This window comes from Pipistrellus kuhlii, unplaced genomic scaffold, assembly GCF_014108245.1.
Source record: "Pipistrellus kuhlii isolate mPipKuh1 unplaced genomic scaffold, mPipKuh1.p scaffold_m20_p_2, whole genome shotgun sequence".
In the NCBI taxonomy this organism is placed as follows: domain Eukaryota; kingdom Metazoa; phylum Chordata; class Mammalia; order Chiroptera; family Vespertilionidae; genus Pipistrellus; species Pipistrellus kuhlii.
Genome location: NW_023425515.1, coordinates 48,614,884 through 48,638,832, shown reverse-complemented (window position 1 = coordinate 48,638,832; position 23,949 = coordinate 48,614,884). Strand labels below are relative to the sequence as shown.

Here is a 23,949-nt window from a genome sequence, read left to right as displayed (position 1 = left end):
TAAGCCAGTCAGTGAAAGAAAAATACCACATGATCTCACTCATTTATGGATAATAAAGAACATTCTAACCCGATGAACAAAAAGATAGATACAGAGGCAGAGAAGCATCAAACAGACTGTCAAATTATAGAGGGAAGGCTGGGGAGGGTTTGGGGGGGGTGGGCGCGGCTGGGGGAGGTAAGAGATCAACCAAAGGACTTGTATGCATGAATATTAGCAGAACCTATGGACACAAGACACTGGTGGTTGGGTAAGGGCATGTGCCAGAGGGTAGGGGAGGCCGGGATAAGGACAATGGGGTGGGGGGGTGGGGGGAAGGAGATGTATGTACTACTATTTGTAATACTTTAAACAATAAAATTAAATTTTTAAAAAAATAAATGGCTCCCACCTCCCTTAGGTCCTTCCTGGCCTGTGACCTCCCTAACTCTGTAGCCCGGACACTGTCTTTGTCAGCATGATTTGCCTGCCTGCAGGAACCCTCATCCACACCTTTACTCACTGTTAAACTGCCAGCTGTGCTTCAGTTGTGACTCAGCACAAACCTCCCCTCCTCTGTACGGCCATCCCCAACCCCCTCACAACAGTGGCTGCTCCTGGAACCCTGCAGCACCTCAGCGTGAGATTGAGGACACCCAGTATACTGTCTCCTCTACTGGCTTCATTTCTACAGGGCTCCTGTCTTGTTTACCTAGTAGCTTGGTGTCAACACAGAACTGAAATGCTGACTGAGTGAATGAATGAATGAATGAATGAATGAGATCCATGACTCCTGTGGCCCACAAGGCACAACAGATAAAATAAGAGAGCACAGTTGTTCTGCCTGGTGCCAACTTGTAACTGATGAGGCTGCTGGCCATGCAGCTGCGTCACAGGCTGTCTGTCCTGAGCCTGCCTCACCTCCTGAGCTGGACACACAGGGAATTCTCTGTTTTCTGGGTTGCTTGAGGTTCCCTTCTCCATCCTACTTTACTTTCAGTACAATCACAGAAGGGTATTCCAAGTGTTCATTTGCCCAACGATGAAGATGGGTTAGATTTACTTTTCAGTTTTGCCATGAATCCTTTCTCCATGAAGATGCACCTGCCCCCATTGTTGTACTTTCTTGCTTACCACGCACCACATCGATGGCATCAAACTACGTGGAACACCAGCCCCTCATAGTCCTCTTCCCAGAAACCTGAATCAGTCATGATTCTTTTTTTTCTTTTTTTTTAAAAATATATTTTATTGATTTTTTACAGAGAGGAAGAGAGAGGGATAGAGAGTTAGAAACATCAATGAGAGAGAATCATCTATCAGCTGCCTCTTGCACTCCCCCAACCGGGGATATGCCCACAGCCAAGGTACATGCCCTTGACCAGAATCGAACCTGGGACCTCCCAGTCCGCAGGCCGACACTCTATCCACTGAGCCAAACCGGCATCAGCCATGATTCTTGATGGAAAATATCTTTTAAGAATATACTTGTAGGACACTGGAGGTTCACAAATCATCTGGAGGCTGAAAGATCAGGCTTGGAAAAGGGCAAGACCCATGCCTGGGCACATCCGGGCTCTTGAACATGAACATTTGACCAGGATACTACCAGCACCCAGCTGCCCTGTGGATTAATTCTCACTGCTTCTTTATATTTGCTTCATTTGTTAATTTGAAGCATCTGATGGGCCCAACCTAGGTTACATGCCCCGCCGGGACCACAAAGAGACAGACAAAAGAGAGTCTAGTCACTGGGATTCTGCAATATGAAATGGGGCTCACTCCCTTTAAGACCACACATAACACAGCTGGGATAACGCCCAAATGGTCAGGGAGGCCAGAGGTTTGATGGACATGACTGAGGCCTACAGCAGAGCCTATCTTGTCCCTAATTCAGTGTGGATTCCTTTTCCCTCAATGCATCACCTCATCTTTTCCTCAGTAAATCTTCTCTGTTCCTTCAATGTCATGAGTCGCTTTCTGTCCCATCCATTGCTCTTCACTTACCATTTTATTACTAGAGAAGTTAATGTCAGCTAATGTTTCCCATCACATCTTGTGTGTGCACACTGATGGCACTTTGATACTTTCTACCCTGGTATAGTTTATTGTGGCCCATGGCATAGTTACATACACTCACGGCTTACCTTTGCCAGGGAACCGTAAGCTCCTCAGAGGGAGCTGGTGTCTCATGCATCCGGCCCCCTCCTTACCGCCTCTCACAGAGTCTGGCAAACAGGGCCCGGCAAATATGGGCTGATTTCATGAAGCGTCACAACTTCAAACACTGTTCGTGCCCTGGATGTCTTACAAAATCGTTAAACTGGTCCCGTTATCAATCCTGATCCACTCCGAGATGCAATCATTCATCTGTAACCTTCGTTTCTGTCTTTGCTCCCAAATGCATCCATCCTATGCTGACTGATTTTACAAATACATAGGTTATGTGATAAATTTTTATGAAAAGCTTTTTGAGAATCTAACTCGATAGTTATCCACTCTGGCTGTACGTGAGCATCACCCTAGAGATTGTGCTTTGATTAGCATGGAGTGGGCCACAGATGTCACTGGCTTTTCCAAAGCAGCCAGGTGACACTAACCTGCAGCCAGGTGAGAACCGTGGGGCAGGACACTGTGCCCTCGCAGCCTCCCCTCACAGGACTCTCTAGACCAGTGTGGAAACGTCACTGCTTCTTACCCAAAAGGTTATATTTATGTTTAAAACTAGAGGCCTGGTGCACAAAATTTGTGCACACGGGGGGGGGGGGGTTGTCTCTCAGCCCAGCCTGCACCCTCTCCAATCTGTGACCCCTCAAAGGATGTACCACTACCCATTTAGGGCAGTCGGACATCCCTCTCACAATCCAGGACTGCTGGCTCCCAACTGCTCACCTGCCTGCCTTCCTGATTGCCCCTAACCACTTCTGCCTGCCAGCCTGATCACCCCTAACCATTGCCCTGCCAGCCTGATTGATGTCTAACTGCTCCCCTACCAGCCTGTTTGCCCTCAACTTCCCTCCTCTGCCAGCCTGGTCACCCCTAACTGCCCTCCCCTGAATGTTTGATTGCCCCCAACTGCCCTCCCTTGTAGGACTGGTGCCTCCCAATTGCCCTCCCCTATTAGCCATCTTGTGGTGGCCATCTTGTGTCCACATAGGGGCAGGATCTTTGATCACATGGGGGCAGCTATCTTGATCTTGTGTGTTGGATTGATGGTCAATCCGCATATTACTCTTTTATTAGATAGGATAGAGACCTGGTACATGGGTGGGGGCCAGCTGGTTTGCCCTGAAGGATGTCCCAGATCAGGTGAGGGTTCCCTTAGGGTGTGGGGCAGCCTGGGCAAGGGGCCTGTGGTGGTTTGCAGGCCGGCTATGCCCACTCCCCCCCCTCCCGTGACCCAAGCAGAGGCTCTGGTATCTGGGATATATTTATCTTCTACAATTGAAACTTTGTAGCCTGGAGCAAAGCAAAGCCTTCTGTTTGCTCCATAGCTGCAACCATTTCTGTTGGGAGTTTGTTCACCTTCTATAATTGAAACTTTATATCCTTGAGTGGAGGCCTAGGCTGGCCAGGGCAGGTGAAAAGCTTGGCTTCCTTCCATTGCCAGGGAAACCCAAGACTCCCTTCTACTCTCTGTGGTGGCAGCCATCTTGTTTGGGATTTGCATACTCGCTCTGATTGGCTGGTGGGCGTGGCTTGTGGGTGTAGCAGAGTGATGGATAATTTGCATATTACTCTTTTATTAGGTAGTATAGTTTTTCTTTCAAAGCCAGTGTATTTACTCAGTGTGGAAATGAGACTGCCCTACTAATTTGGTGGCCTCCTGGGGCTGGGACTGACCTCAGGAACTTGATGAGGCTCCAGCACCAGAGGCCATGACACAGTGACCTCCAGCTGCGGCCAGCCTTCCTATAGTCACCCCCTGGGACTCTCACAGCATCCTTAGGCTGCAGCCAGGCAGGGACTGTCTAGGTATAGTGACTTGCTTATGTCCAGTCTGTCCATTGTGCTTACAATGGTCCATTCACTCGCAAATCTTTTACATAAAACTACTATTCAGCCAGTTTTCTGAAAAATAAATGCAATGTTGGTCCTGATGTCTGGGTAAAGTATAACAATTCCATTTCCCCTAGCTGGTTTAGCTCAGTGGATAGAGTGTTGGCCTGTGGACTCCAGGTCCCAGGTTCGATTCCAGGCAAGGGTGTGTACCTTGGTTTTGGAAACATGCCCAGTAGGGAACATGCAGGAGGCAGCTGATCAATATTTCTCTCTCTCATCGATGTTTCTAACTCTCTGTACCTTTCCCTTCCTCTCTATGAATAATCAAATATATATATATATATATTTAATTCTATTTCATCTCTTTCCCACCTGAATCTGGTCCCTTCCTTTGTGTCTATCATCCATCCGTCCCTGTGGGGACATTTGCTGAGGACACGTTATATACACGGTGCAGTGCTGGGCACAGGGAAAGACTTACAGGAGCAACAGTGACCCACACAGCTTTGCTCCCAGCCCTGGCAGGGGCGCCTCACTGTCTCTATTCACACGGGACTGCAAACTCGCTAACTGTGCAGTGGAGGTGGGAGTGAGACATTTGAGCAGGTGCCTTCTGTCATACACCTGTCTGAGCCATCACAAAAGCCTCTATCTTTCCAAAATATTGCCTGGGGTGTGAACTACCCTCACTTCTTTTACAGGAACTCCTGGAGAAAATCACTAATTCCATCTCTTTGCTCTTGGTCTTTGGCCCCAGCTCCCACTTGAGCAGTAGTCACTAGGAGACCCCACCAGTTCACGGACTGCCCCCTTCTCTTGAAGGACTGGATCAAAAGTCATTTGCAAGGGGCTCATTCTGCCTCATCTCATTCTTGGGTCCCTTGACATTACAAGAGTATATGCTGAAACCCTTACAATCCCAACCTTTTTTTAAAAAATTATCTTTATTGTCCTAACCAGTTTGGCTCAGTGGTTAGAGCGTTGGCCTACAGACTGAAAGGTCCTAGGTTCAATTCTGGTCAAGGGCATGTACCTTGGTTGAGGGCACATCTGCAGTATGAGGTGTGCAGGAGACAGCTGATCAATGTTTCTCCCTCATCGATGTTTCTAATTCTCTATCCTTCTCCCTTCCTCTCTGTAAAAAATCAATAAAATATATTTTAAATAAATAAATAAAAATATTTTTATTGATTTCGGAGAGGAAAGGAGGAAGAGAGAGAGAGAGAACATCAATGATGAGAGAGAATCATTGATCAGCTGCCTCCTGCATGCCCCACACCAGGGATCGCAACCAAGGCATGTGCCCTGAACAGGAATTAAACCTTGACTTCCTGGTTCAAAGATCGAAGCTCAACCACTGAGTCACGCCACCTGGACCCCAATCTATTAACATGGAGATGTCTCCATTGATCCCTGGTTTTCTCTCACATGCTATTTCCATAGACCCGAGTTCTCTAGTACTGTCCTCACTCAACAAACTGACCAATATCTCAACTTTGAGTCACGTTTTCTCCCACTTGGTAGCCATTTCCCTCGGAAACCAAGTCGGCTTCCTTCCTGAGAGGCAGCGTGTGTCCGCGATGGGGAGGGAGGACAGCGGGCGGGCTGGGTGGCGGAGGCTGAGCATCTGGCAGGTGCAACTGTGAACACACGAAACCACGCCTGTCACCGCCAAGAATGATTCAAATTTATTCTGTGGGATACCCCATTTTTAATAAATACGTTGTTGGGGTACTTTTGTTACTTGGTCTGCTCTTATTTTGCTAGTTAGCAAACCCCAGGGCCCCTGAAGGACTTGGTCTTTTTTGATGTGTAAAAAACAGGGTCTTTTCCTTGACTGTATACAACTTTATGCTGAAACAATCACTTAATCTATTTAACTCTACCCCTACTAACACCAGACTTGATACAATTCCCTTTTGTATAAGTGAATAATGTTGGGATTGACTTTTTAGCTTTTCCCGTTTAGTTAAAGATGGGTGACTCAGACCAAAAGAATGTGCCCCTTCCCAATGTGTTCTATCTATTAGGGTCCCCACGAGGTGGGTGGAGGGGAGGCGAACGTCCATTAGCATCTGCCCGCACCAGGTATTGTGCTTTGCATGGATTACCATAGAGCCGCTGGGCCACTGCAAGGGACTCAAAATATTTAGGAAACGTAACATCATTGAGACCAACACCTGGGAGCCAGGAAAAGTTCCTGGGGGCAGGGACATAAGGCAAAAAAAGACAATTCTTAGAGAAACCCTGGGCCGGGAAGCCAAATAATTAGAAATACGTCAGAGAAACTGCAGAAAGCCCAGAGAGAAACAATGAGCCGAGTGGCTGCAGATCAGTGGAGAGGAATCCAGCACAGCCAATAGCCACAGGAGGTACCGTTCTGGCCGAAGAGAAGAAGTGCATGGAGGAGCTGCAAAGGAACCAGCGCGAGGGGTGCCTGCTGGAGGCCCGGCCCGGTCTGCACCCGGAGGTGAGACCCGCTGGGTACACAGAGCAGACCGAAGAGGCCTTGCTTCCCCAGGACTCAGGGGAGCTCAGGGACGGACGGGCTCACAGCCGAGGCCACAGCTAAGGCGTGAGGCCGAGATGAACAGTTCCTTAAAACCACATCCAGGTGGTCATTTGAACCGAATGGCCACGTCAGACCAGGCACGCGTACCTTCTAACCTCTACACGGTGCTCTGAGGACGGTCAGTAAAACTGTGTGTGGCCCACTTACCGCCTGATTAGAGTGCCTGCTCTGGCAGCCTCGTCAGTCCCGGGGGGAGAAGAGGAAAGGAGAAAAGCCGAGGTTCGAGGTTCACGGGGACACGCCTGCGTGGCCCTCCCCGTGGCGGGCACACCAGGGCGCTGCTCTCTTGGCGTGGCCCTGGTTGGTTACTTGTTGCACCAGCCCATCTACTACTGAGAACCAAGCACAGCATCTCTTCTTTCGTTCTGGGCTTTGCAACTATTCCAGGAAGCGGTCTCTCATCCCCTCCAAAAACGGCTCTCCACCTCGCATCCTGGCACGTGCACAGTGGCATCCCCACAGGTTCCTGCCAGGCGTGGTTTAGCACGCGCCTTCCGCCGGCCAAGCACTTGCCCACCTGTCTCGCCGTGTGGGACAGGTGGCATTCCCAACACGCCTCCTGCCCGTGAATATTTTTACTGTCAGCGGTGGAATTTCCACCCACAGGGGCCCTCCCATGCTGCTCACCGAGATGTTTTTACTCTCCTGCTGTCTGGCCTCCCTTGGATACAGGCTGCCTGCCCTCCCACACACCCGTTCTTGGCTTTCCCGCAAAGCAGGAGAGGGAGGGAAGAGAGGACGCCCGGCCCCGGGGATAATTTGCCTCATTCCACCCAGACCAGAGTCTCTGATGGTTGAAAGGACCTCTGGGAGGGGATGCACTTGGAAGCAGGCCGCAGCCAGCAGCAGGCAGCTCCCCCCGTCAGAGGGTCTGCCGCTCCCCAAGGCCCTTAACTCCTCTAATGCAGCCAAGCTTTTCATCCACAGTTAGAGCAAAGGCCCCTGGGAGATGAAACTCAAGATGAAAGCAGGCATGTAGGCATAAACGAGGGCCGTAGATTCCCTCCCTGAGAACCAACCTCCGGGCGGGGGCCCTGGAAGGCGGGTGCCAGTGCTCTCAGGACGGGCATGGCTGCTCCCTTCAGAACCTGCCTCCAAGGTGAAGTCATGACCCCTGGACGCAAACATCCCCTTCCCATCGGCGGCTACAGGCCTTAAAAAGAAGCCTCTGCTAGTGTGTACCCCAAGCCTACATGTAGCTCTAAAAGTTGTTCGAGTTTCCTGCCTGGGGTTGGCTCAGCAGGGCCCTCTCGCCGCCCACGATCAGCCAGGCCTCCCCAAGAGGAAAGGGCCATTTCTCCTAAAACGTGAGCAGTGACACCAGGAGCTGGCTGAGGAAGGCGCGATCCCAGCCCACTGCCTTCCTCGACAAGTAATGGGAATCGCAGGGCCCACATTCCTCCGGGAACTTAAGGGGAGGTAGGAGTGTTGGGGGGTTTCCAGAAGAGTGTCGGGCAATCTTATTCCCCTGGGTTCCAGAGATGTCAAACCGGTGTCCTTGAGCATCACACGACCTCCAGCCTGAGAAGGGGCGGCTGTGGAACGCGAGGAATTCGATAATCTTCTCAGGGTTGGAAGTGCAGCTCCAGAAACAGATGTTACAGCCACATCTCCCCGACTCACCCGTGTGCGTGTCTGTGTGTGTGTGGTGTGTGGTGTGTGTATATGGTGTGTGTGTGTGTGTGTGTGTGTGTGGTGTGTGTATATGGTGTGCGTGTCTGTGTGTGTGTGGTGTGTGGTGTGTGTATATGGTGTGTGTGTGTGTGTGTGTGTGTGTGTGGTGTGTGGTGTGTGTATATGGTGTGTGTGTGTGTGTGTGTGTGTGTGTGTGTATATGGTGTGTGTGTGTGTGTGTGTATATGGTGTGTGTGTGTGTGTGGTGTGTGTATATGGTGTGTGTGTGTGTGTGTGTGTGGTGTGTGGTGTGTGTATATGGTGTGTGTGTGTGTGTGTGTGTGTGTGTATGGTGTGTGTGTGTGTGTGGTGTGTGTATATGGTGTGTGTGTGTGTGTGTGTGTGTGTGTGTGTGTGTGGAAAGCCCAAGGGGTCAGGGTTCTCAGAGGAACCTGCTCTGCCTCCCTCAGGCTCTCGCCCTGGCTCTCGGCTCCCTCCATCTCCCTTAGCCTCGCCGCCCTCCTTCTGTCGGTCAGTCTCCTCCTCCTTCCCCGTTTCCTGAGGGCATCACTATCTGCTCAGGGTGGCAGGTGAGGCTACGGGCCAAAACGAATGGCTGGTGGAGTATGGGTTTGAGGTAAACAGGTTCTGCTCTTGTCCTGATTTTTGCTGCCACCATTTAGTCACCTGGTGCCCGAGACTTTACAGGTGCTATTTGTCTGTTCCTAGGGGCCCGTAAGAAGAGCCTGGACCTTTTCCGTGGCTTTGCCCCCATCCTTCTGTCCGGGGCCAAGACTACGTGGATTCCCGGGCAGAACGGTAAGGGGCACGCTGCCATTTGCAGATGGGAACAAAGAGATGGCCTGGCACTCAGAGCCCCCCCACCACCACCACACACACACACACACACACACACACACACACGCCCAGTGCAGGACTCACCCACCTTTTCCGCTATCAGGAAGTCATAGCGGAGGGCCTCTCGGGTGCAGATGGCGCCGAGCAGGAAGACGAAGACGATGTACAGAAACCACCTGCAAAACACCCAGGCGTGGAGCACCCACCCCCAGCCCGGCCAGCCCCCTCGCAGCCCACCCCACTCGGCCTGGGGCCTGCAGGTTCCCGTGGGGACGTGACCCAAAGGAAAGAGAAAGGGCTGGTCATACGCATTCCTAGTTTCCCCGGGGGCCACCTCCCATGTCTTTCTCCTTAGCATATTTCTTAGCAAAAAGGAAGTATCATGGCTCTGTCTCTTTGTCACAGTAAAGAAGAAAAACACACAGAGAGTGCTGGAGGTGGAGGAGGGGGAGGCCCAGCTGGCCTCCAGGTTGCCAGGACTCCGGCTAGCATTGCCAGGCAGCCCCCTCCCTTTCATTCCACAAGAAGGACAAGTGGATGGTCAGGCAGGCCTCTAAGTCCTGCTGCTCCTTGGCTCCCAGATGACGGACAGCCAGGCCAAGCCTCTGCCCCCAGATGCCCTGTGACTCTGAGCAGGTCCCGTGATCCCGGTGGCCTCACCCCCATCTGGGCAGCGAGGGGACAGGCCAAAGCCTCCTCCCGGGGCCTCCCAGCTGTGATGAAAAGGAGACAGGCTTCTTTCTTTCCTTCCCGACTCCCAGCCCACTCTCTCGTGCTCTCTGCTGTCTTCATTTTCTTCCCAATACAACTGATTGCCCTATTTAGCATGAAATAGGCGGGCATTGTGTGCCTGGCTAAATGCAACAGTGTCCGGACAGTAAGCTAAGAGCCAGTTCAGCATTTGTGGAAAGCATATGTTAATATTTATAATATCACCGTTACAAGAATGCAGGCACTTTCAGCTTTTCAGGTCACCGTGGCGCCTGTGATCTCACTGGCTTCCACCCCCACCCCAGGAAGGCTTCTTCTCATGGTACAACAACAAAAATATCGAAAGATTCTAGAAGGTCAGAAACAGGCCCAAGGCCACCCAAACTGCTCGCATGGGTGGCACAGTGTGACCTCAAACCAAGGGCAGCCTTGGGGTGGTGCAGAGAGGCTGGCTGGGGGGACGAAGGGCCAGTCTTTATGTTCCTTCTATGTGTCTTTATACACAGTATCTCTCCCACAACACAGAGGGCCCCTTCCTCTTCATTGTTCCCATTTTACAGAAAAGAAAAAAACAAATAAATGCCCCACAGTCATGCTGCAGTCAATCTGCGACACAGCTGAAATGCAAACCCTCATCTAATTGTAAAACCCTTCCTACGGATGCTCTTTCCAATGATCCTGGAAACTCAATGGTTAAAAAAAAAAAAATCCCCAAGTTCAAAATGGGGGTGGAGGAGGGGCGAGGCTGGGAGGCTGAGGAGAAAGGGAAGAAAGGGATGGATCTGTGTTAGTGACACTTCTCCCCCAAGTTCCCAGGCAGGGCGCATGAAAGGGCAATCGTCTGAACCCACCAGACTTGGATTTTCCAGCCCACCGAGTGCCAAAAGAGGATTGGAATAGGAAATAGATTGGCCAGAGTCGAGGTGCTCTCAAAGGAAGGGGGCAATCCCCTCTTTCGCCAGGAGTCTTCTCTTCCTCCCCCAAGCGGATTGCCGCTGAGGGGAACTTACGAGATGCCAACAGCTGCGAGGGAGCCCAGGGGGATGCTGGCAGCGGGCTCCCTGAGATCACCCCCCATGTTGAAGCCGGCCATGACTCCTGAAAGACATCCAGATGAGAAAGGGGTGAGCAGGGCACGGCACCAAGCACCTTCTCCTCCTCCTCGGTCGCTCCTGGAAGCTAGCCCTTGGTCAGCCCTCCCATCTGCAAACCTCACTTCTCAATCTCCCCTGGCAACTGGGGAGGCATCTGTAGCATGAAAGGGACCTTTGTGGGCTGAACAATGCTGAGGAAGGCTTTACCAGCTACAAAAGGCATCTTAAAGCCCAGCACAAAGTAATGAGGGTCAGGGAGGCATCTGGCAGGCTGCACAATGGTCCCAAGGCCCTATACTGAGCTCTGCCTTCCCTGGGTCAACCCCCTGAGAAAGGTTGACCACAGCAAACCTCCCCCTGCGGCCCCTTCATCAGAGTTCCTTGCATCTGCTGCCCACCATGGTGTCCTGGGGGCAAGTCCCACCTAATAGAGCGAGAGACCACATTCAAACCTCCTGAGTTGAGAGTTAAGCTGGCAGGACAGCAGTGAGAAAGAGAGTGTGAGTGCGTGAGGGAGCAAAAGGGGAGTGTGTGGATGTGCGAGGGTGTGTGTGTGTGTGTGTGTGTGTGTGTGTGTGTGTGTGGCAGATTCTGCAGGAGCCTTTGGGGCTACAGACTGGGTTCTACTACATGGGTAGCCCCTGCTAGCACTCTCAGGGAGGCTGGCTCTGGCACAGAAATTACGCCATATTGAAGGAGAGAGCTGCTGTGACTAGGAGCCCAGGCTCACCACCACCCAGACTGGCCTCAGATACTGTACTGGACCCTACAGCCACTCTGGCCAAAGACCTGCTACCTCATCTGCAGACCCATAGACTTCAGGATTCCAGCTTCCCCAGTCGCAGGCTCCTGTGAGTCCCAGAGTGCACTCCCATCCCACCGGCCTGCAACTTTAGCCACAGGCCCCATGTGACTTGGTGTCTGGACTCTTCGGTGAAAGCAAAAATGGGGAGACAAAGAAACAACCCACAAAGGCCATGGTCAGCAAACATGCGGCTCTTTGGCCCCTTGAATGTGGCTCTTCCCCACAAAATATCATGGCCTGGGTGAGTCTATTCTGAAGAAGTGCCATTAGAAGAAGTTTAAGTTTAAAAAATTTGGCTCTCAAAAGAAATTTCAATTGTTGTATTGTTGGTATTTGGCTCCGTTGACCAATGAGTTTGCTGACCACTGCCCAAAGGAAAGAAAAGGACTCCCCAGAAAATGAACTAAATGAAATGGAGGCATGCAATATGTTAGAAAAAGAATTCAGAGTAAGGGTACTACAATTCCTAAACTGGCTGGATGAGAAAAACAACAACTTATGTAAAAATCAAGAGGAAATCAAGAATGATATAGCTACAATAAAGAACACAATGGAAGGTTTCAACAGTAGACTAGAAGAAGAGGAGGACTGAATTAGCAAGTTAGAAAACAGGGCAGAAAAACACACACAGTCTGAACAGCAATTGGAGGGGGAAAAATTAGAAAACAGGAGGAAAGACCAAGGGAGCTTTGGGACAACATGAAATGAAATAACATCCATATAATATGGGTGCCCAAAGGACAATAAGAGGAGCAAGGATTAGAAAATCTATTTGAAGAAATAATGACGAACACCCTGAATTGCAAAGGGCTCTCAATGAACTCCCAAAAACAATCCGGATGCTACCAACACTGAGTCACAGCATCACCACTATTCCCAAGAACACTCTGGAAGGTAATTAGTGATAACCGGGGAGACAGCGCAGGATGGTGAAGAGGGGACGTCACTCTCTGACCGAACACACACATGCACACACACACAGGGAAAAGCTACAAGCCACATGACCAAACATCAAATGCAGTCCAGCCCACCAGAGCTCTGCCTGCCCCAGTCAGGAAAACCTCCCAGAGAGTGGGTGCATCTCCAGCGTGTCCTTGAAAGGAGAGTCACATTGGCTTAGGGGGAGGAATGGTCTAACCCCATCATTATGGGTTTATGAACACTTTCAACACAGGGCCTATGCTAAGTGCTCTATATGCATTTTTATCTTGTTTAATCCTCACAACAACCACATCAGAAGAGTAGAATTATTTCCCCCATTTTATAGAACAGGAAACTAGTACTCAAAGAGGTTAATTAAAATAGCCTAAGGTTACACATTTACTAACTGGCAAAAGCCATGATTCAACCCTGGTCTCTCTGACTCCAGAAGTTATGTTCGTCACGCCTCTGCAGGAATACTTACAGAAGCTCAAGAGAAGCGGAGTGAAGGGAAAGCCTGAGGCCTGAGAGCTAACAAGGGGCTGTTTCAACAAGAACCCTGAATGCTGGACCAACACTGGGACCTGCCGCATATACTTTGACCCAGCAATTCCACCGCTAGGATTTTATCCTAAGTACATTGTCAAGGATATAATTAAAAACTGAGCCAAAAAATATGCCTATAAATGCTCTTTTACAATAGTAAAAATTAGAAATAACCTAATGTTAAAAATAGCGGATTGGCTAAATAAATGATGATATATATATATAACCTTTCAATAAATACCAGGTCTCCAATATTGTCAGGAGTACATTGTGACATGGAAAGATATTTAAAAGCTATTGTTTCATTTTAAAGGCACATTAGGAAACAGAACATATGGTCTGATCCCATTGTAAGAAAAGAACAAACATGAATAGATGCATATAAAAAGGAAGTAGAACGTGTTTTGAAATGTTGACAATGTTATTCCTGGGTGATGAATAAACATTTTTTATTTTACTACTTATCTATATTTTCTCAGTTTTCTACAGTAATCATTTTGAAATAAGGGAAAATAATTCTTAAAGGACTTTTGTTTAACATGGCATGTTAGGCACATTTTCTTTCCTCTGGTTCCCCTCCCAAGAGCCTATTAAAAGGGTAGTAAAGAGGGGAAATGAACACAAGCCCCTAAGCAAAGAGAATTGGGAGGGGGGTCTCTTAAGTAGATGAAAGGTTTCCGCCAATGTCTGGAACACAGAAAATGCAGATAATGATTAAGAGTGAAAGGAAAGGAACAGAGAGCTTTGGAATGCTTCTCTAGAGGGTTTGAACAAACTGCCCAAGGAAAACCAAGGCTGCTGGTGCGGATGTCTGCACCCCGAATGGAGCCTCCTCAGAACCAGCCATTCTCACAGATGTGCTGCCGTCAGCTTTCCCAGGAAGAGGGAGCCCCACCGGGAAAACAGACCTACAGACACTGCAGCAGGGAATCCACGCCAGCGACCAAAGATGGCCAGCTGGGTGATGGAAACCAGGAACAAACACACAAACACATGCATGATAAAAATAGAATGACCTGGGCTGGAAGAACATAAAAACCAGGACTCAGAGGAGAATTTTGAAGGAAATACTAATTAGTAGTTCCAGACACACCCAAGAAGATTATCCTATCTATAAAGAAAGTTGCCATGAAAAACAAAAAACAATCCAAGAACAAGAAAGACCTTTTGGAAATTAAAAACATGATCACTAAAATGAAAAATGCAATAAAGATCTAAATGATAAGCAAATATCCCAGAACTTGAAATAGAAAGATAAAGTGGTAGAAAATGTGAACCAAGAATGTAATAGAGGCAAAATCTTGGAATTGCAACATCCAACTAATAGGAGACCCTGAAAGAGCAAACAGAGAAAACAAATAAAATAACCAGATAAATAATAGAAATAATGTCTTCAAACTAAGGAAGACATGTCTTCAGGTTGACATATCCCATAAAGTAGACAATACAAAGAACGGCACAAAACAAAACCTCCATACCTAAATGCATCAAGAGAAATCCTAAATATTTTCAAAGATCAAAAACTGAACACTTACAAAGGAACAAAAACTAGACTGGAATCAGACTTCTCATCAGCAACACTGACTGGAGGAAAACAATGGAACACTGATTTTTAAATTTTGAGGAAAAATTATTTGAAACTAGAATTTTAGCCTGATTATCAATTAAGTGAAAGTGAAGTTAAGTGAAGTTAAGGGCTCAGAAAGGTTACCTCCACCTACCATTTCTGAGGAAGATGCTAATGCATGTACTCCAGCAAAATCTATAATAATAAAAGCATAATATACCAATTAGACCAGATGTCTTTTTAGACCAAGCCGAGGCTGCAAGAGAAGCCCAGGTCCCAGGTGCCTGTTGGAGGCCAGAGGGGAGCTCAGATCCCGGGTAGCCGGGTCTCAGGTGCCAGAGGGAAGCCAGTGCCAGCAGCCGGGGGAAGGAAGGCCTGCTCTTGCACAAGTTTCATGCTTCTGGCCTCTAGTGAGGATATAAAGCATAAAGTGGGAGAATATGAGATTCAGAAAACAGTGGTGATAACTCAGGAATGGAGCAAAGTCCCAGAATAACTGTCGTACAAAAAAAGCCAGCAGGGATTGAAGCTGAAGGATGGAGATCCTCGAGTAAAAAGAAAAGTCAGCCGAAACCAGTTTGGCTCAGTGGTAGGGTGTCGGTCTGCGGACTAAAAGGTCCCAGGTTCGATTCCAGCCAAGGGCTTGTACATTGGTTGTGGGCACAGTAGGGGGTGTGCAAGAGACAGCTGGTTGATGTTTCTCTTTCATCGATGTTTCTAGCTCTCTATCTCTCTCCCTTCCTCTCTAATCAATAAAATATATTTTAAAAAAATAAAATAAAGTCAATGCAATGGACAGTACAATGAACAAACTGAATGATTTTAAGGATATGTTTACTACATATTTTGACAATAATAAGAAAAAAAATGTTATTGAAACTCCAGGAAAAGTAAACAATAAAATAAAGGTCTAATACAAAGCAAACTAAACTGTGATATTTTAAACAACTGATGAAATAGAGGATATAGCTATAGCTACAAAACAGAATACAAATATTAGCTAGCTTGGTGAAGTAAAAGCAAAGCTATAGCTAACCAATATTAGGAAGTTTAAAGAAGGAAGGTAAGTAGAGGGAAGAAAAAGAGCACTAATATTTTTGTTGTAGTGGTATAAAAACAAAATGTAAGTCCCATGATTTCCACTCAGGACTGGCTTGAATGGTACAAGCTTCAAGAAAGCTTGAAAGAAAAGCTAACTATTTAATTGCTATGTAGATAAAGGAAAGGCTAGAAAATATTTATGTGCCAGTTGCAATATATTTTAAGTTAACTCTATACTTATCTATATCTTGTCATCATAAAAGACAGTTTCTAGTGCTTGCTAAAAAGAGCAAAGAAATTTCCAAAAATATTGAGCAGCTTGTCTTTGAAGCTATGAAGACTGTTGACTTCTAAGCTTAAGACAAAAACATTTTAAAATAGATTTTAAAATTAAGGGAGCGAGAGAGAGACTGTTTGCTTTAAGTCATAAACTATAGTTTTCATGGGATTTTGCCCGTTGAACTGCTACCAACTTATTATAGCTTCTCTGACATTGGTCTAAAATGCAAATATAAAAGGCTTATGTAAATTTCCTTAAAATTGGATATTCCCTTGAGATAACTAAATTATTCCTTGTAAAACTATATTGCACATCAAATAGTACATTAATCTTAAAACACAACACAGAATCTCTCAATTTTCCCACACCATCAATAAGGAGTGAATGGATGTAACCTAGAATTGATAAAAATAACAGAATTTAAGCATATTATTTTAAGTTACAAAGGTAACCAAAAAGAATAATTAAAATATAACTCTCAAAAATTGGGAAGTGGATGGAGCAACATGTGAGTAAGCTAAACTCTCCTATTTCTTAGCATGAAGTCAATAGATTATATCTGAGTTTGATTAATCAAGGTATAGGTATAGGCATATGGCTTGGTGATAACTCCCAAAGTTCTAAAAATGATTAAAAGTGGTTGCCCCTATGGAAGGGAACTTGGAGTGGTGAGGGGTAAGTGGGAGGCTTGCTAATTATCATAAGCTCTTCTGTACTATTTTATGTTTTATCATGAGCAGGACTTACTTGGATCAAAAAAGGCAGGCCCAGTTGGACCAGGTTGGCTCAGTGGTTGAGCCTATGAACCAGGAGACCATGGTTCAATTCCTGGTCAGAGCACATGCTCAGGTTGCAGGCTCAATCCCCAGTGGGGGGCATGCAGGAGGCAGCTGATCAATGATCTTTCTCATAATAGATGTTTCTATCCCTCCCTATCCCTTCCTCTCTGAAATCAATCAATTTATATACATATTCATATATATACACACACACACACATACATACATACACACACACACACATATACACACACACACACTAGTGGCCAGATTATTATGATCTCTGAACACATAATAATCTGGCCACAGATTATTATATAATAAAAGACTAATATGCAAATTGTCCCTTCAACCAGGAGTTCGACCAGCAGGCAGACCAGCAACCGTCTACATTCCCTCCCCCTGGCCAGGTTGACCAGACCCCACCCATGCACAAATCCATGCACAGGGTCTCTAATATATATATTATATATGTGTGTGTGTGTGTGTGTGTGTGTGTGTGTCTGTGTGTCTGTGTATACTGAGCAGCCAGATTAGTATGACCACCCCATCAGTAGTTTGTTGGGCCACCTTTTGCCTTCAATACTACAGTGATTCTTGGCATTGACTCTACGAGATATTGAAAGGTGATGTGAGAAATCTGACACCATGTCTGATGAATAGCACTGTCCAGTTATATATGCTCAATTGGATTGAGATCTGGTGGTTGTGGGGGCCACCTAAGCAAGGTAAAGTCTCCCTCATGTTCTTGAAACCACTCCTGCAGAATACAAGCACCATGGGAGAAGCCATCTCCATTGGGATACACTATCAACATGATAGGATGAACTTGATCAGCCACGAACTTAGGTATGTTGTGCTATTCCAATGTCGTTTCACATGAATTAAACGGCCCAAATCATGCCAGGAAAACATACCCCAAACCATAACACTGCCCCCACCAGCTTGAAGGGTTGCACTCATGCATGTGGGACGCATGCTTTCATGCTATTTCCGCAAAATTCTCACTCTGCCATCTGCACGATGCAACTGGAAACGTGATTCATTGGACCACATGACTTTTTTCATGCTTGACTGTCCAATCCTTGTGTTCCTGTGTAAATTAAAGATGTTTTATCTTGGTAACTGCAGACAACAAAGGTATTCGAAGACAACAAAGGCTTCCATATCCCATACGATGCAGTGGATGGCTAATTTGCCTACAAACATCAGGTGGTCATAATAATCTGGCCACTCAGTTGTATATACATATACACACACACTAGAGGCCCAGTGCATGATATTCATACGTGGGGGGAAGGGGTCTCCAATCCAGGATCGGGCTGAAACCAGCAGTAGGACATCCCTCTCACAATCTGGGACCACTGGCTCCTAACTGCTCACTTGCCTGCCTGACTGATCATCCCTAACTGTCCCCCCCTGCCAGCCTGATTACTCCTAACCACCTCTGCTGCCAGCCTGATTGCCCCTTAACTGCCCCCCCAGACTGTCCTGGTTGCCTCCAACTATCTTCCCCCCCCCCCCCCCCCCCCGCCTTGCTGGCCTGGTCACCCCTAACTGCCTACTGCTTAGTTGTTACTATGAGGGCTTTGTGATTAATTTGCATTAGTATAATATATTTTATTTTATTTTTTTAAAGGCATGGCCAGGACCTGCCTTGCTTGGGCCTATACTCCTGGGACCAGGTCCTGTCACTGAGGCTCTGCTCAAGACCTAGAACAATCTGGTGCCAAGGGCATCCCAGCCAAATCTCCATGTTCACCTGACCCCTAAACCCCACTAGCTGTCACTACCCCTTCCTGGATCTCGCCACTCTGACCCTCTGCCAACATTCCCACCCATCGCCAGGTGGACGGGAGCCTCGCTTGCCTGCCCACATCGCTCCCGCTGCCGGGCCTCACTCTGCCCCGGCCCTGGCATTCTTTCAGCTCTGTGGGACTATCCCTATGTATCCTTTGCCGTTTTAGTACCTCCTATAGTTTTCCATGTCATTCTGTACACCTTCCTTCAGATCACTTACAAAAGTTAATAAATGAAGACCTACACAAACTCCACTGCTATCATGTATGCTTCTATGTAGGAAAATGATTGATTAACCCTCATTGCTTCCTGCTTCCAAACAGGTTCTGTATTCATAGCTAACGCCCTTGTCTCCTCTGTCTGCCACAGTCCCTTACACAATCAATGGCCCAAGCTTTGCTTGAGGGTCCTTCTCCCTGGCCTGGTGGCGGTGGGAGGAGAGGAGCTCACCCTGACTCAGGCCACCCTCAGCGCTGCGCCAGACCCAGGTAGCCAGGAAGCTGGCTTCTGAGACACAGAAGAGCAAGGAAGTAGGTAGTCAGTACCACAGGCAGGAAGCACCAGAGACAAGGAAATGGAGGCAACCTGGACTCCAGCCTGGAAGCCTCGGGGCAAGTCTTGCTGTGGTAACGTGTGTGACGTGGGTGACGTGTCTGTCACACGTGTTCGATCGGCTTGCACACTGCGGCTGCTGTTTCCAGAAGTTTGCCCCTGTTTGACTCTGCAATTCTTGGGCAGATTATCTCCAGTTCTGGTGAATTATAGATGTCTTCCTTTCCAGTTAGGTCTAGAAATAATTCTTTTGATTTAGTATGTTTTGCCCGTGCTTCTCAAAGGTTATAAAGATTCTCTAGTTTGCTTTCTTTGACCTTCTGGTACAACTTAAAAATATCATTGTTAATGTTAGAGCTAAATTTAGGGTGGATGTCATAGAACAGATACTATTTCCCAAAGCATTTGTGTCCAGATGTTTTACAAATACAGTATTACTTTTTTTTCTTTTTAAAGCTTAGCGAGGTTTTTACTGCTGGGCTTACTAGTGTCTGTAATACGGTAATTTCACTGTCTATCTAAGAAGACAATTGTTGCTCAGTGCTTCCCAAAACTTATTTTGATAATTGCACACTTTTAAAAAATGAAATAGAACACTTTATTCATTATTAGTGTTCCATGGAACGCAGTTTGGGAAACACTAAGTGTCGTTTTTATATTTACTTTTTGATCTTTACACTTCTCTCAGCCGGGTCTCTAAAATTTTGTACAAAGGCTCCTAGGATCAAGGATTCTTTTTTTTTTTTTTTTTTTTTTTTTTTAATATATTTTATTGATTTTTTATAGAGAGGAAGAGAAAGGGATAGAGAGTTAGAAACATCAATGAGAGAGAAACATCGACCAGCTGCCTCCTGCACACCTCCTAATGGGGATGTGCTCACAACCAAGGTACATGTCCTTGATGGGAATTGAACCTGGGACCCTTGAGTCCACAGGCCGATGCTCTATCCACTGAGCCAAACCGATTTCAGCAGATCAAGGATTCTTAAAGCTGAAAGGCCTCGTAAAGATCTTCTCCAACCTTTTATTCCCTCAGATGAGGAAACAGACTCAGAGAAGTGATCTTACCCCCGTTTTTTAGCTGATTGCTGGCGGAACCAGCACTAATTTGCAAGTTTCCTGATCTCAAGTCGGTGTTCTTTCCACCACATCACCTAGCCTCCCTATTTTCTCCTAACACCCATGCTTTTCTTGGACTTCCTTTTTTAAAAGAATAAATGCAGGATTCATTTGAGGCTACCTCCACCACGAGGAGGCTGAGCTTGTCAGTTATAACTGGCACTGGGCATTGGTTCACCACAGGTGTCCCGTCACCTGACCGAAGCACTCTCCCGGGCCCGGTCTAGGCGTTTCCCTCCTCTCAGGTCGAACTCTGCCATCCAGGAAGCAGTTAATACTGTGCCCCAAGCACCGTTCTCCCTGCACTAGAATAGGTGACAGCATGGTCCGCATGCTGTTACCATGTGACTTAGGTAATCAGCTCCCTTCCTATGGCTTAAGCCTTCTCACTCGGTCGTTTAGCATGTCTTTATTTAGCATTAATCACTCACCCTAGTCTCCTGGCCTTTTAGCAGGTCTTTATTGCCTTGGCTTTACTCTACAAGATGGTGTTGGCCATCCCTTTACTGGTTAGGTTTATGAGCCTGAACTTCCAGCACCCTCCACAGCCCCCTGGGCACTGACAGCACCAGGTAGCAGGGGCTTGGTGCCCGGGAAAAGAAGCTCTTGGTGAAGATTGCTAGTGTAACTGTCAGATAACCACTTACCAGCCTCGGCAGATGGTGGTTATCTGTTTCTGCCTGGCCCCTTAGTCAGCCATGGCACACACAGGCCACCGTCTTCGCCTGCTACCGGCCATCACAGTGCTGCTGCTCACCCTGCTTTATTTCTTTTCTTTCTTGTTTGTGTTGTTCCAAAAAATGAGAATTAGTAAAGGGAGGGGGAAAAAACCTAATAGTTTTTCTTGGCTTTTCTGGTTTCTGTTCGTGCTCATTTAGAGGACTACTTATTTCTCAGGAAACTTCCAAGTTTCCCCCCGGGAGCTTTTCAATCCAAATCTGTGTCCTTAGAAACCTTTAATTTTCTCTTTCCATTTACAGCTAAATTGTTTCTCTGGTGCCCATTTTCTTTCTTTTTAAATGCTTACATTTATCATCTTTCTTTTTAATTAAGGTAGAATATCCATGCACTAAGGTGCCCAAAACCGTATCTGTTGCTGCCGTGTGAGTGTGTGTGTGTGTGTGTGTGTGTGTGTGTGTGTGTGTGTGGTGTGTGTGTGATAGTATTTAGAGGCAGCACAGCTCTGAGCCTTATCTGAAAACAGGGATAAGATTGTGTACCTTGCAGGCCTGTTGTAAAGTCAGAATACACTCGCTTGGCATCTAGTAGGAGATAATAAATGTCCACTCAGGAACGATGGGTTCCATTCTCATACAGAAATCCCCTGGCTTCCTCAGGATTCTGGTGGTCTCTCTCCCCTTGCACCTGATTTCCAAACCCCACTCCTTCACTCCTTCTCCACATCTGGCTTATCGGTTTGTTTGTTTAGTTCTTGTAGAATCTTTAACCCCTCTTCACTCTATTCTTAGAGGCAGAATTTGTCAGTCAACCCTCTGCTGCTGTAGAGACTGTGCTGAGACATCAAATACCGGGACTCAATCGAGATTGGTTGTCTTCTGGCATGAGGGCAGCTCCAGACCAGTGTGTGTCCCTCTTCCAGCGTCCTCTCCAAATATGTAGGCTGCAGTGGGGCTCCCCACTTACTGTCTGGGTGACCTTGGGGGAATAACTTAACCTCCCTGGGTCTTTGTTTCCTCATCTACAAAATGGACTAACAGCAGAACCCATGGAAGGATCCAGGTTCCATGGGGCCTAATACTTTTCAACAACATGGTTATAGTCCTAGCCGGCTTGGCTCAGTGGATAGAGCATCAACCTGCGGACCCAGGGGTCACGGGTTTGATTCCGGCCAAGGGCCCATGCCTGGGTTGCGGGCTCAGTCCCTAGTAGGGGTCATGCAGGAGGCAACTAATCGGTGATTCTTCCTCATCATTGATGTTTCTATCTCTCTCTCCTTGTCCCTTCCTCTCTGAAATCAATAAAGAAATATATATTTTTTAAAAATATGGAGTTATAGAGAGCCGATAGTGCTGTGCCGGGAATTGGAGTGATTTGTCAGGTTACGGAAGCAGCCGGAGGAACTGGCTGTATGGGTGGCACAGGAAATGCACAATTGATTGGGGTGGCAGAGAGGACTGCGTCTCATCTGGCTCACACATCCTTCAAGACAGAGGCAGTACATTCCCTTTGTAACATTTCCCTGCAGGATAACCAAAATGAAATCTTGTTATTTTGCATATGTATATGTTTATTTAAGAACCATTAAAAGTAAAAAGCATGAGCCCTGGCTGGCTTGGCTCAGTGGATGGAGCGTCGGCCTGCAGACTGGGGGGCCCCAGGTTCGATTCCGGCCAAGGGTACATGCCTGGGTTGTGGGCTTGATCCCCAGTGGGGGGTGTGTAGGAGACAGCCCATCAATGATTTCTTCTCATCATTGATGTTTCTATCTCTCTCTCCTTGTCCCTTCCTCTCTGAAATCCATAAAGAAATATATATTTTTTAAAAATATGGAGTTATAAATATGAAATTAGGAACAGGGCTCTAGAAGGAGCTCTTCAGAAGGAAGTGAGGGACAAGGAAGCCTGGGTTTCACTAGCCTCAGGCTCAGTCTGTGTCTGCTGGCATCGGTGGGCTGTGGGGAGGCTTAAATGAAAGACTAAAGTGGTCAGCACAGGGCCCAACATCATAGGCTGTTGGATGATCTTAATAAAGTTGCAACTTAATTCTATGTATAAAATTATAAAAATAAGCCTGTACGATAAATATAAAGCTTCCTCCTTTTCTCCCGTTCCTGCTCAGAAGTCTGTCGGAAAGCAGAGGGGTGAGCCCTGACTTCAGGCTGTCCTCACCGGGGTCTCTCTGTTCTTTAAACTGGGGACCCCATTTCAGCGCAGTGAACTCTTTTCTCTCACCCACAGACACACAGCTTAGGAGGAGCCCCAGGGGCTGATTTGGGAGGGGAGTAGTGAAGGGTGGGCTGAAGGCAGAGCCAGCACCGGAGACAGCCCCCCACCAAGGGGTGCAGAGTCCCAGAGCTTCTCAGGGAGTGTGTGTGCGAGCTGGAAAGAGGACCGGGGCCAGGGAGGGCAAAGGATATCACAGAAATAACCACAAAGGTGACTGCGGACGTTCTGGGGAGGCTGCTGGTTTCCCTGCTGCATTCTTACACTGGGTGTGGCCAACCAAGAGAGGTTCTCATTCCTTCTAGTCAGAGCTGGAGATCTGGGGACAGGGGTTACATGACTTCACACACTGGTTTTATTCCCAGTAAATTTCCACTTCCTAGTTCATCCATGACTGTGGTCCCAGATCCCAGGAGTGGCTGTGTGTGTGTGTGTGTGTGTGTGTGTGTGTGTGCTGTGTGTGTTTGGTGTGTATTTGTATATATGTGTTTGTGGTATGTGTGTGTGTTTGTGGTGTGTGTGTGCATGTGTGTGCAGTGTGTGTGGTGTGTGTGGGAGGGGTGTCTGTGTGTTTGTGGCATGTGTGTGTATATGTGTATGTGGTTGTGGTGTGTGTGTATTTGTGTGTGTGTGTTTGTGGCGTATGTGGAGGGATGTTTGGAATGTGTGTTTGTGGTGTGTGTGTCAGGGGGTATTTGTGGGCTCTGTGTGTGTGTGTATGGTGTACATGTGTTTGTGGTGTGTATGTGTATGTGTATGGAATGTATGTGGTTTGGGGGGTATTATTGTGTGTGTGCTTGTGTGGG

The 23,949-nt window shown here is 47.4% G+C and overlaps 1 protein-coding gene across 1 annotated transcript in view; it reads right to left on the bottom strand.

Moving 5' to 3' along the window:
• Positions 1–23,949, bottom strand: part of SLC12A8 (solute carrier family 12 member 8) — a 149,929-nt gene that overhangs the window by 35,903 nt on the left and 90,077 nt on the right. The window contains exons 6-7 of the mRNA XM_036447075.2: positions 10,747–10,834; positions 9,114–9,201 (exon numbers count right to left, since the gene is read on the bottom strand). Coding sequence (XP_036302968.1) covers positions 9,114–9,201; positions 10,747–10,834 — 176 coding nt within the window. The remainder of the gene's footprint in view (positions 1–9,113; positions 9,202–10,746; positions 10,835–23,949) is intronic.